This window comes from Plectropomus leopardus, chromosome 5 (assembly GCF_026936395.1).
Source record: "Plectropomus leopardus strain MGB_pleo_1.0 chromosome 5, ASM2693639v1, whole genome shotgun sequence".
Lineage (NCBI taxonomy): Eukaryota > Metazoa > Chordata > Actinopteri > Perciformes > Serranidae > Plectropomus > Plectropomus leopardus.
In genome coordinates, this window is record NC_142180.1 from 4,779,733 (window position 1) to 4,794,049 (window position 14,317).

General features: G+C 39.3%; 1 protein-coding gene across 1 annotated transcript in view; it reads left to right on the forward strand.

The window, feature by feature from the left end:
• The window catches only part of LOC121962789 (myomegalin-like), a 75,278-nt gene that overhangs the window by 55,181 nt on the left and 5,780 nt on the right, over positions 1-14,317 (forward strand). The window contains exons 4-8 of the mRNA XM_088077405.1: positions 1,297-1,407; positions 6,848-6,924; positions 11,728-11,851; positions 11,992-12,152; positions 13,196-13,298. Of these exons, the coding sequence (XP_087933531.1) occupies positions 1,297-1,407; positions 6,848-6,924; positions 11,728-11,851; positions 11,992-12,152; positions 13,196-13,298 (576 nt within the window). The remainder of the gene's footprint in view (positions 1-1,296; positions 1,408-6,847; positions 6,925-11,727; positions 11,852-11,991; positions 12,153-13,195; positions 13,299-14,317) is intronic.

Sequence of the window (14,317 nt, forward strand, 5' to 3'; positions counted from 1 at the left end):
CCCCCTCGGCTTTCACCTGCAAAATTTCACCTGCAACTAACGCGTACCATCCAGGAAGAGACTGAAAATGACCAAAAAAGAAACTTAATAACTCCAAAGAGACACAAAATGACTATGAAAAGAGGCAAAACTACCACAAGGAGACACAAAATTACAACAGAGACACAAAAACACAATAAGATACATAAAGACACCAAAGACAAGGATAACAACAAAAAAGAGGAAAAACCACCACAAAGTCTGTGTGACTTGCTTCTTGGTAAAAAAGTGGTGCAGCCTTTCTGTGGCCATGGGCCAATTGCTTCGTATGAGGTCCATGCTTCCATCCATCACTATAATTAGACAGTGTAAAAACACACAGACGCACAAGTACAAGTCTTTTGACATGCTTCCAAAATCATTACAAAAAGATTCATATGACATGATATGTTTTTCGATCTGTCACCTCTGTGTTCAAAGTGTCATGAAGTTTAGGCAACTAAAACTACTTGGTTAAGGTTTGGAAACAATTATTGTCATATAAAAGAAACCAATGTCAACTGTTGGTAGATGGCGGGATGCAAACAGCTGTGTGCTCAACCGTTCACTCCCTACGAGGTTTTGTGGCTACACTTCATCCTCCTTCGCTTTGGAGAGAGGTAATTTTTTAGACAAATGTAAATACAGGTTATTTTTTAGTGTTTGAAGAAATGACCAAATGTTTTCATTTTTCTGACGAGGACAGTTTCTTGTGATCTCAAGTCAGACGCCTTAATTAAAGGTCAAAATGAAGAAAAACACACCAATCAAAACGCCCACACATTCACAAATGTGAATGTTGAGAGGCTTTCACAGCAGCTCAGCACTTATCAACACACACACACACACACACACACACACACACAAACACACACACACACACACACTTCTCCTGTCTCAGATTCTTGGCATGACTTCCTCGTGGTAAAAAAGGAAACATCGCCTCTCCCCCTCCTCCTGCCTCCCATAATCCCCCTCTGCCTGCCTGTGTGCCATCCACGGCCCTCCTGTAACAAATCCAAACGGAGAAGAGCTCATTTCCACTTGATGTTTTGACCACGACTCAGTTTTTGTTCCTGCCTGTCGATGTGACGGCAGGAGAGGGCAGATCGGAGTTCTGTATCATCAAGATAGTTTGAATCTTCAATCAGACGCTGCTGTTTCTCTTCAGCCCTGTCTTTTCACATATTATGCGGTACTAAATGGGGGGCTGCAATGCCCCCTACAAAAGAGTCACCTGTCATCATGACTAATCCCGGTTGCCGCACTATCTCGCAGCACCTGAACGACCTGAAGAAGGAGAACTTCAGCCTGAAGCTCCGGATCTACTTCCTGGAGGAGAAGATCCAGCAGAAGTTTGAGGAGAGTGGCGATGATGTGCACAAGAGGGTGAGTGAGAACATTCATCTGTGAATTATACATGCAGGAAATGATCAATACTCTCTGTTTGCATGCACTTCATGTATTTGTGTAGCTGCTCTGCAGTGCAGTCAGCCTTGTTGTTCTCAGAGCTGCAGGTTTGTGTTTGACAGTTATTAATAGTGACAGCAGGTCTCAGGCTGCTCTGTAACAGCTCATACACACTGTCAGTCAACTCTGCCTGTGAGGCTGATTCACAGAGACTACAGCTTGTCTCAGGGCTGCCAGAGACAAACCAACAGGTACTTAGAGGGACAGCTCACCCCAAAATCAAAAATAGCAACACTTTCTCATCCCAACCAGTCAAATACCACCACTTTGTCAGTGGAAAATTACATGCATGTTACATGCATTATGTCATTTAAAAAAAAAAAAATCAATTTTCATGGAAAATGTACAGGTTCTGCTTGTTACATGCATAAAGGGTTCTTCAAAATAAGATTACAACATGTGTAAAATACTTTATTTTAAGGTTTGATTACCTTACATTTAGGCAACAAAAGAACATGATTAGGTTCGGAAAAAAACTGTTTGGCTTAAAATAACTACGGTTGTTATTATGTATTTAATGTATTTATATTGTACATTACTAAAGTAATGTAATGTGACATAAGTCACTAGCGTAGTATGCTACAGATGCTTAGCACACAATGTTGTAAAAAAAAACAAAAACTCAATCTACTGTTGGTTACACACAGGAAATGAACAGCAGGCTTTCAGGTGAAAGTCTTGAATTAGTTTGACCCATTCACCTGCCCTATGCAGATATTCTCACTCTTTATCCTATGGTGATGGCTGTGGCTCAAAGGTAGAGCGGGTCATCTGGAAGGTTGATGTTTCGTTCCAGTCAACATGTCAAAGTATACTTTGGCAAGATTCTGAACACCAAATTGCTCCCGAAGCTGTGCCGTCAGTGTGTGAGTGCATGTGAATGGTTACTTAGTAACAGGAGGCACCATGTATGGTAGCCTCATCCACCAGTGTGTGAATGTGTATGTGAGTGGGTGAATGTGACATGAAGTGTGAAAGCGCATTGAGTGCTTGGAGGATTAGAAAAGTGCAATACAAAGAGCTGTCCATTTCGCAGTTGTTGGAGGCATCATGAACTAGACATGTCTGCCTTCTCTCCAATATAATGGAACTAGATGAGACAGATAAAGCTTAACAGCAATGTCTCTCTAGAAATCATGACCCAGTTAATCAAGATAACCCACAGATCTTGTTGTGAGCAGTTTCATGTAGAAACTATTTTCTTTCTACCAAAACTACACCCACTAACCATACCACCACACAGAAGGAAGAGTGCATCTACTGCTAGCTCACCTAGCACCACTGAGCGAGCTAACATTACAGCTTAGCTGAGGAGAACGCCATTGCTGTTTACATCTCGCACTGTTACGAACATGAGCCTCTTGTCCACAAGTAAATAATCTCTGCATGGTAATTTGGTCGGTGGGTGTAGTTCGGTAAAAAGAAAATAGGACTACTGGTAAGATGGAAAATATGTTTTTGATTTTGGGGTGAACTGTCCCTTTAAACCCAACCATGGGGCACCTAAATAAAAAAAAAAAAGTGAGCTCTCTTTGGTTTCCTCCACAATGTCTGGAGTTTTTTTATTTTAAAAATTTGGAAAATTTAGGCTCTATTAAAATAAGCATGCCACATAAAAACAATATGAAAACAACAACAATGCAAATGGTTGCATCAGAAGTACTATGTTCAGTGGACAGAGGACATAAGCCCATAAGTCCTGTCAGAGGGCTCCGTTAGCCTGCTGACATAAATCTAGTCAGCAGTCATAAAATCCACAGAGAGCAAAGCTGTAGCAAACCAACACATTTTAGTATTTGTAATCATTCAAATAGTTAAACTATATGTCATCATAGGCTGCCAGTGAACCGGTTCCCCATTGTGTACTATAAACATAATATTTGTCTTTTTATTTTACAGCTAAGTCGGTCTAAGTGTAAATCTATTGATGCTTTTTATGGGCTTCATCAGAGAAAACAAATTTGAGACATATGAAAACTGTATGTACATACATGTTAAAGGTGAATTGTGAAGATTTAGGAGGATTTAGTGGCATCTAGCAGCGAGTTGCTGATTGCAACCAGCTTAAACTTTTACGTTTAGAATTTCTGCAGTGTTCATTGTTCAAGAGGTTTTAACCTGGCGCTTAGTTATCCACAGATGTCTCTTCCTCTCTAAAAACAAATGAAGCAGTTGATTAAAAGCAGTAAAAACACAGAAGGTAGGTTTAATGTAAAAATCAGTATTTTTCCAATATTGTTAGGCATCTCAGAGATAAGCGACTCACCACCCACATGCTAATGTGTGCTTGCCCCTTTTTCTCTGATATGTTAATGTGTGTTCACCCTTATGTGATCCAAACGTTCAGGAGGGTTGTACCATGAGCCAAATTATGTGCAGAAGTCTCTTCCTTTCCAAAACAAACAAACCTGGTAACTTAAACCGTTAAAGCAGTTTACAAATCATATTTTTCTAAAGCTGTTTGCTGTGTCACTGCGGGCTTGTCAAGCACATGCTAATTTGTGGTCATCTTTTTTCTCCAATTACTTAAGATCCAAACATGATGGAGGTATTCACAGGAAACAGAGTCATCCACAAAGGATCTCTTCCTCTTCAAAACAAACAGATCCAGTGATATTAACTTGCTAGAAACACTGAAAAAAATAGTAACAAATCAGTGTAACTCCGGCACTGCTCGTTGCAGTTGGGCTTCTCACTACGATGGCTAATGGGGAAATGCAGAAATGCGAATGATCCTATCTAGGGCCAGTGTTTGGTTTGTCCATTCTGGGCTACTGTAGAAACATGGATGTGCAACATGGCAGTTTGCATAGACAAAGATTGCTCTCTATGCAGATAATAAATAATGCCAATAAATCTCCCTGAATCAAACACACTGGACCTTTAAATGTGTTCCAGAATGATCTCAGTCTGAGCTGTCCTTGACTCGGAGGAGCCTGTTTACTGTAAACAGAGCTCACTGTTTTCTTACAGAAGGAAACAGGACAATTCTGTAAAGCATGAGAACATAAAAGTTGGAGGAAAATCAGTTGAAACTCAAAATCTGTGTTTTCTCAGTAAAAATTGGTAAACACAATGAGCTTCCAATAGACTGTTGAACTGTCTTTGGGCAGATGAAAGGCACAGTCAGGCAGTGCAGTGTATCTAAAGAGACCCACATGTCTGCTGAGAGGAGGGTTGTTTTAACAATAACAGTCTGACCTGCTTTCTGTCGGCCACTATACACCCAATGACCCACATTATGTTAGCCTGAGAGCCCTCAGGCCCGCTGTTTGCATGCATACGTGCACACTGCGTGCTATCCTCTAGTTTATGGTCATGTTTGCAGAAGCAGCAACACCTGCATTGTGTGTCAGTGTGTCAGTAATCAGACCTGCTGCACATGGACATGAAGTTCACAGCGGGAACACTCAACTGTATCTCCAGATGGATGTACAGAAAAATAAATCAGGCAGATACCTGCACGTGAGCGAACTGACGGCCGGATCAGTCCGGATTGTTGTTGCTTCCAGAGCCAAGAGTTAAAAGTGGAGATGTTGCTGGGTGGGGGGGCAGAGGGGACACATACAGCAGGTGCTCATCTCCCTGCCAGCTATTTATAGTCATCCAGAGCTCTCTGAAATACAGGTCAACACGTGCAACTTGGGAAGCTCATTTTGTGTCTCCCTGCAGTACTGAAGAGAACTCCTAATGAAAAAATAAGAATATTTGCTACTTTAGGATGTATTAGGTAACAGCGTATGTATGTTTAATTTTTGTATGACATAATACATAAAATAATGATTTACTATATTGGAACATATTGAAAAGTACATTGTTATATACCTGTATTGATTGTTTTCAGCCTATTAATGATTGTTCAGCCAGTTTTTATCACTGCCAATATATTGCTTCAGGAGGGGTCAACTATACTAACCAATAGTCCAGAGGGTGCATATGCAAAGTTAATTTTAGGCAACAAAACTACTTGGTTAAATTTAGGAAAAGATCACACTTTGGCTTTCAACAACTATGTTTGTTATGTAACCCGGGTCATGTATGTAAGGTAACTAACTTTACTGGCGAAGTTACACAAGTTAATTTACGTATGAAAGTTAAAAATTACTCAAGGTTGACTTCTTGTTTTATGATGGACACAAGCAGTGTCTTCTTGGTCAAAGTCCTGTGTTTGTTGGACCAATCCACCCCCAACCTCCTCCTTATGCAGACTGTTGTGAGACTGTTCATACTATGTCACCTGACTTCCTTCTTTGCTCCCAACATAATTACTACAGCCACAGGAGGTCACTGCCGAAAATTCAACGTGCATATACTGTGGCAACAAGAATTGGCCCATTCTCTTTTAAATCTATGCTCCTGATGGAAACTTATAACAGCTATTTAATGGCATCAACATAACTTTTAATTCATGGTGACATGTGTAAGTCTTATTTTAATTTCTGTTTATCCGGTTGGAAAATGACATTGCCAGTGTAATCGGACCGACAGCACAGCTGCACACAGAGAAAAGATTCTGTGTTGACATGTCTCCATTAGAGTTAATTTTCTCCTGAGTTGTCCATCTGAATGTCATTTTAGTGTCAGAATGTTTGGAAGATATGTGGCTTATGTACTTTAGAGACTATGGTACAAAAGTGTTGGTCATATTTTGTATTCATATTCACTTCTCCCTTTGGAATGAATAGACTCAGGACCACAGCTAGTCTCCTAAAGGGGCAGGGCAATGGCAAAACACACATGACACAGATACAGAAAATAAATGAATCTAAAGTAGGCCATCTCAGTTTAAACTATGGGATTGATTATGATGTTTTAGGTGCACTGATATACACTTAACATAAAGCTACCAACAAATCTTCTCTGTGCCCTTGGTGTGAATCAATATGATACCAATATTGTGATATTAGACCAGCCATCAGCTGGCATTATTATGACATATCTAGCCATTTTCCATGAGAATGAGGATAGCATTTTTTTGTACAGTTTATGAAATTAGTCTGCTGACTATTGATCACCTATCAAGGTGCACATAAATATTATCTGGCAGCATTTACCTTTTTCCTTATAAATATCTACTGAAAGAATCTCTGACATATTCTCACATTTATCTCAAACTATCAAGATTAAGTTAAAAATATCACATTATTTGTCAACATTATCAAATCCTAATATTATTTCTATATGATCATAAATATGTTGGTTCTGTTATAATGGTTTTAATAAAATCTCAAATCTGAAATAAAATGTTCAAATTCATGCAATTTTGACTCAATATCTCACAGAGACAAAGAATGATCAATGATTTGCTCTTCAAATCTGCGAGTCTTAAATGTTTTGTTTGATGAATCTCTTTTTTCAGAACATCGAGTTGAAGGTTGAAGTGGAGAGTCTGAAAAAGGAACTTGAGGAGAAACAAGAGCTTCTGGACAAAGCACTGTGAGTATATGACTTCTTGCTGCATTGATAACTTTTGTGTATCACATTTCTTCACAATATCAGTGACTGTATGTTAGTTTGGGAATCCCCAGGCCTTTAACCTCTAAATGTATTCAACAGATCGCTCAGCCGTAGTATATTACATCTCTAGGACAGTCTGTCAGCTTTTGTTGCATAGATTGGTGTCTTTAGGGTTACCTAACAGAGAACTACAAACACACTCTTTTCATCACTAGTTTGATTGTTTCCCATGAGTCCACCTCAGGACCCGGTGGCCTCTCATCACATGCGAGCCCGCCGGCCTGTACACTCACCTAACTATCACAACACACACTAAGCTCTGAGGAATGCCATGTATGGACTCAGCTCTGAAATGCTTTTGAAGAGGACGAAGTGGCTCTGTGTTCTGGGACGGAGGACGATGATGGGGGATGAGGAGGTGGAGAAGGAGTAAGGGACCCACTGTGGGTTTGTTTTGGAGGGGGAGGGTGCAGAGTGTATGGGAGCAGGGAGAGGAAAGGGCAGAGGTGTCCTGTGGTTTGTTGTGTTGCTGAGTTGGGAACTATTTGAGCTGTAGCACCTGTCTGTGAGGCAGCTGTCTGTCAGTTCCTCTGCAGACTCACTCTGCAAACAGCGGGATGGTACTGAGTCTGCAAACCACAGAATGTGTTCAATAATAGTGGTTTTCAAAGTTTTCTTCCAAATTTTTCATGTTGCATTATTCCAACAGTGTTTCAGCATAAAGGGTCAGTTCAACCAAAAAATAAATAAAGAAATAAACAGCGTTGCTAACTTAATGGTAAGCATGCACACAGCCTTGGTTTTAAAAGCACAGCTTACGTTGGTTGTCTGTGAGGCCATTCGATACATTGTGTAATGAGTGCGGAGAAAGTTTTTTAACGTTATTATTGATGCCTTCCATTCCACCATTTCTTAAATGTCGTTGTTGTCTCCTATGGCTGTAGCTCAGTTGATCTGCACTACACTTCCCTCACAATCTCCAGAGGTACTGCTCCATTTTGTCCATATCTGTAAACTTTCAGAGAAGCTGAAGAAATACTGACCAAATGAACACACAGTATGGACAGAGAGAGGACTCTATTTGTTTCCACATATGTATCTAACATTGAGCATAGATGAGCTCTTACCCTAACCCTAACCCAGGTCACACCTCTTGAGGTCAATGAGTATTCGTCAGTTAGAGGGAGAGTGAGGCAGGTCATGCCTTTGGTATCTTAGGAAATGCAAGTTTGCATACTGCAGGATCATCAATCACTAGACTTTCTGTTTAACACATTGAAGTATTAATCTGGAGAGTTTGGGCCAGTGGATTCAAATTTTGTTCTTAAAAATATTCGGTGCAGACCAACGAAATGGTGCATGTAAGGTATCAAAGAAACAAAAGAGCTGGCAAATCTACAGATTGTGGAAAGCCGTAGACATGGTGTTATACTAAGTTAGTTTTGCTGTTTTGTCATCCTGCTAAACCCCCTCTACTCCTTTATAGATATAAAGAGAGTCAGCATGTAAAACCACTGTTTGATGATTTTCCCAGTAGATGGACATTGGAAGAAGAACATCAGTTACACGTCATAGAGTAATAAGTTTGATCAGTCAATCTGACGCTTTGTCAAAATAATGAGAAAGCCTCTGCTGAGAGTGAATGTGTTAATGTTGGAATGGAGTTTGGGGTCAGTGCTGAGTTCCTCTCTGTCCTGCTGTTTTATAAATAAACTCTGTGGTCACAGTTTATCATTAGAGCTATTAACAGAGCCTGACTGATAGATGTGAGGAGGAAAAGCTGTGACCCTCTGGCTTGTTGCTGAGTGCTGGAGCAGTGACAGGCCCTCAGAGGGGTCTGCAGATATTTCCCTGTGGAATCAATGTTTCCTTTCCTCTGGAGACAAACTGCACTTTACTCCCTTAAGTCTTTTTGTTATTACACTCCACCGAGGAGGGTAATAACAAAAAAGACTTGCAATTAGCAGGATGTTTAAAAAATCCTGCAAACAGATTTTAGATCAGTTTGGTGGATTATGCTGTGGGCCTGGAAACAAGTGGTTAGTTTTCTGTAGGGATCCAGCATCACACTGTGGTCTTTTATAAAGGTAGGGTTTTCCCACAGAGGAGGGCCACCTCATCTGAAATGCAGACCACCTCCACAAACACCATATTAGATGTGAACTGTAAAATATTAATTGCAGGATAAAAGAGCAGAGGGGCTATTTCACAATGCAAATGCTGCACAGTTAATAAGTGTAGTTACTGTTTAGTCAATCATCAACTAATATACATATTTATATTAGGTGTGTAAGCAGTAATGCCTTAATCAAAATGCAATTAAGGTCTGCAATTAATGCCTTTATTTTTTTTAATCATGTTAATCAGACATTCCTGTCCTCAAGAGGCTGTACCCCAAGTCTCCTCTTTACAGACATGCCCACTTAATACAAATCCCTGCAGTTTTTTGCTGTTATTTGATTACCGATCATGAAAATCTGGTGAGAGCTGCATCATAGAGGGGCTGCTAACTGGGGCAGCCAGTGCAAAAAAACAAAACAAATGGCCCTCTCTAGAGCCAGTGTATGTTTGAGCTACTATGGAAACATGGCGGTGCAACATGGCAATCTCTGTAGACGAGGACCCGTTCTCCTTGTATAAACAGCCCATTCTTTGGTAATAAAAAAACAGTAATTCCTATTTTCAGTAATTCTGCAGGTGATCTTAGACAAGAAAACATAGCATGGTGTTTTCTGTTTCATTTTTATTTTCTGTTTAGTATATCCTACTAAATACTAGAAACTTGCCCTTTATATTCTAAGACATAAAATAGTGAAGAAATTTATATATAAAATAAATAGTATATATACATATATATGTATACACACATGTTTGTATATATATATGTATATAAATTGCATAATATAAATTTAAATTTCAATAAAACTTATTTAGTATGGAACTCTTTTTTTACTTTTACTGGGGTTTTCAATTATAACAGATATTTCATATAGATAAAACAGTCTTAGCATCAAATATGGTGTACTGTAAAATGAAAAGGCAAAACAAAACAAAAACAAATGAAAAAAAAAGAAACAAAAACAACATAATAAATGTACAGTATGGCATTTTCCAAACAGGACAGTTCATTTCAGAGTGTTTTATGTAGGATCTTGAATTAATGTCCTGATTCTTGTTCATGAAGCTGATTTGACAGAAGCATATTGTGGAGCTGCAACATTATTCTGATGACAAATGCACTTTTCCACACTGAGCGATACTGCCAAATATAATAAAATAGCATATAAGCGACAGCAACGTGATGAATGGTTGTAACTCAGCGGCCAGTCTGATATTTTGCACCATTCATCCTGAAACAAAGCCTGACTGTCCTCAAACAGGATTTATTCTTCAAAAATCACGGCCTCATTTGCTGTTTGCAGGACTGTCTATCACAGTGTGACTTTAGATGGAATTAAAACATTGCACAGGCGCTGTCTGACTTTTTTGGCTTGTTTAAGTTGGTTTACAGTCAAGACAAAGAGGAGGCATTTTCTGGGAAATGAGTTCTAAATTCTGCATTATCAGCAAAACACAGAAAAACAGGCTCATTATTGATGCCAGGTTCCTGACTTGTGTTACAGATCTGTAATATTTAAAGCACGTCTTATGTTCTACTGTTACAGAGCGGCTCAGTGATAAAAACCAAGCACTGATTCAAGAATAGCATCGTCTAAAACTCATATTTCCTCTGATGACTTGCATGTACTGATATATCAGAAGAAGTATCAGATTTTCTGGAGTGCAGAGGCAGAATTCATATAACCTTGTGAGTCTTTGGGGAAGGACTCCTGTTAATGATACCCAGATCTATTTGACATGGCATGAATAAATCATGAGTGTTTGTTGTCAACGAGGGAAAAGAAGCCAATGAAATGAATCCATCTGCTTCTAAGGCGAGCTGTTTTTCTTAGATACATTTATTATTCATTGATTTCAGGGTCTCAACCAAGGAGACATCTTCAATAGCTTCAAAATGAAAGATTTCAAAACATATATGTTCAGACGTCTTATGACTATTAAAGACATCCTCTCATCAAAATGTTCTAATGTTTCAAAACAAGACATTATGTCCTTAAAGGAGACATTTAATTTTGCAGCTTCCCTTATAGCAGGGACTCTCAACTTGCTTTCCTAGGGGCCACTTTTGCAAAATCACAGGGGGCCAGTTGCAGCAGCCTCATTCATGTTTTTAGGATTTCGAGGGCATTTCTAGGATTTTTAGGACATTTATAGGATTTTAGGACATTTCTAGGATTGAAGGATGTTTCTAGGATTTTTGGACATTTCTAGGATTTTAGGACGTTTGTTGGATTTTAGGAGGTTTTTTGGTTTTTAGGATGTTTCTAGGATTTTATATCAGTTTTAGGAATTAAGGACATTCCTAGGTTTTTAAAGATGTTTCCAGGATTTTAGGATTTTTGCAGAATTTACGGACATTTCTTGGATTTCAGGGCATTTCTAGGACTTTATGACATTAGTGGTTTAGCTAGGACCTCTGTCTACTGGTACTTTTTTGATAAACAAGCTCCATTTTGATGCTGTTTTGTGCACTCTGGCACCTTGTGTAGAGTAAACCTTCAAAAACTATTCCCAGTGTAAATCACTTCATTGTTATTGTGAATCAGAAAATAGCTTAGGGGGCCTCTTGGCACCCTATCGGAGGCCAGATTTGGCCCGCAGGCCTGAATTTGAGTATGACTGCCTTATTGAATACTTTTAACTTAATCTACGATCCCATAGGTCAACAGCAGAGAGCCTGTCCAATCAGAATGAAGCAGAGCTGCAGCGTCGCCTGGCGGAGCGACAGGAGGAGATCATCCACATGCAGGAGATCCTCGAAACCAAAGTTCAGCTGCTACAAGAGGTACAGACACACAAGAACACACTCACATGCAGGATTCATTTAGTACTAAGAACAAATTGGAATTATCCTTGAAACAAAGTAATCCACAAGATCCCTGACACACTGGATATTTTTCCTTCTTCTGTGTGTGTCGTGTTCAGGAGGCCGAGCTGGCGCGAGGCGAGGCTGAGCGGATGGCCTCGCTGGCGGACTCAGAGACTCAGCGCTGCCTGGCTCTGGAGAGAGAGATGGTGGAGAGGATGGAGGAGAGTGGAGGCTTGGGTGGACTGCTCACCCAGCGGGCCCTGGATGACAAAGACAGGTGATTTTCACATTGTATACAAAACATTCACACAGTAGTTAGTCCCAGCTTTTTGTACCTCCGCATCAAGATTAGCCAGAGGTTTTTGAGTTGTCCGTCCCATTCTTGCAAACGTGATAACTCCTATAGGGAATTTCTTAAAATTTGGCAAAAACATTCACTTAGACTCAATAATGAACTTATTACATTTTGGTTGTCAAAGGTCAAGGTCACCATGACCTTGCCTGTCTTATTCTTGTGAACCCAATAAATCAAGAACACCTTGAGGGAATAATTTCAGTTTGACATAAACATATATCTAGACATATAATGAACTGTTCCATCTCATTCTTGTGATGTGATTCCTCAAGAAGGTCAAAGGTCAAGATCACAAAACACAAAACGTTTTTAGCCCTAACTCAAGAATTAATATGCTAATTATGACAACATTTCAAACAAATGTCAAATAGGATATAATGATAAGGTTCTGACATTTTATATCCAAAAGATCAAAGGTCAACTTCAGGGTTGCATCGTAATGTTCTGCAGAAACACTTTTCTGGCCATTACTGACTTCATGAACATCATGACTTAGTGATGTTGAAAAGGACAGAAACTGTGCTGACTGTTGAGATCTTTTATGCAGGAAGATGTGTGTTTTCACAAACATGGAGGTAAAGTGTAACTGCAACTTGACAGGTGCATAGAGGCACACAACCAGGAAGCCGTGCGCACTTTATAGACGATACAATATTTATGGATTGATCAGAAAATAAGAAATTCATCATAAGTTGCAGTTGTTTTCTATGGTTCTGGTATGTGTCTGCTGCTCACTGTTGATATCAATGCTATTCACAGCACTGTCGACACTGATAATATAGCTGCTGACAGTGGTATCGGCTGACCTTGTCAAAAACGGCCTTTGGGCTTGACCAAAGAGCCAGAGCTCCGACCTACATACTGTAACTGACCCTAATACTGCTCTGGGTCACATCTAGTATAGACTTCACTGCAGCTAACAGTTTTAACCTGAGTTTCTGTTTCTCTCTCTCTGTCTCGGTCAGGGTGATCGAGGAGTTGACTCAGCAGAAACATTCTCTGGGTCTCCAGGTCGAGGAGCTTGAGGTCAAAGTTCACAATTTTTCCTCTCCTCTCAAGAAGAAAGAGGTATTTTTGCCCCGTCAACACCTCCTTGAAAAAATCCATACATACACATATGCTTAAACACGTGTTCACACATCAAACTGCATTCTAATAACAACTGGACTGGTAAAAGTCTGAGTACTGCACTTCAGATTAAAGTCTAAAAAGCTCTTGCTAAGAGCTTAAATCCAGGCTCTAAATGTTACCCAGTCAGGTGAGACAGTTCTTGGGCTAAATTCCTCATCAGGTTCCCCTCCTCCCTTCTCTTCTATCTTCTATCTTTGTGTTTTGGCTCTAACCCCAGACAGACAGGCTGACTGAGATATCATAACTGTTTTTATATCCACATGTGGGTCAGTGGAACTTTGGCAGAGCAGACGAGCTGCACACCTCCATGAAGATAAAAACATATGCATGTTGTGGCTGATGAGGACAGTCCCTGTATGGTTATGTTTTCAGGGGAGTGGGCAGAATGAATGAATGAACACAGATACTCATCACAAGAGTACTCTAAACCTTTGATACCTGAGCAAATTGGCTTGATTTCTTTTAAAAACATGGGAAGAAGGCACTGAGCAACTTAACACGAAATGACTCAAACATTTTCAAGATATTTGTAAAAAAGTTGCAAGAAAATTACCTGAAGTTAGCACAAAAAATAGATAAAATTAACAGAACAAAAACAGAGAATGACCTAAAAAAAGTGCTAAAATAAAACAAATAGTTATTTTTTTCTGTAATCCTATTTTAAATATAATTATTATGATTACAAATATAGTTGGCTTTATTTCTCCCTAGTCACTTGATGATAAAGCTGAGTTTTGGGTTATTTTCTTTCCCCCATTTTAATGTTTTTTTTAATTATTATTATGTATTTATTTATTTTTAATTTTTTTTTGCAACTTGCGGGACATTTTATACCAAGTTACTGATTGCCTTTTTTCCATAATTTAAAAAGAAAATAAATAAATTCAATACTTGTGAACGGCATCTGAACACTGTGCAAGAAAACTGATGCCCATCCAGGTTTTAAAGGGCTAAAC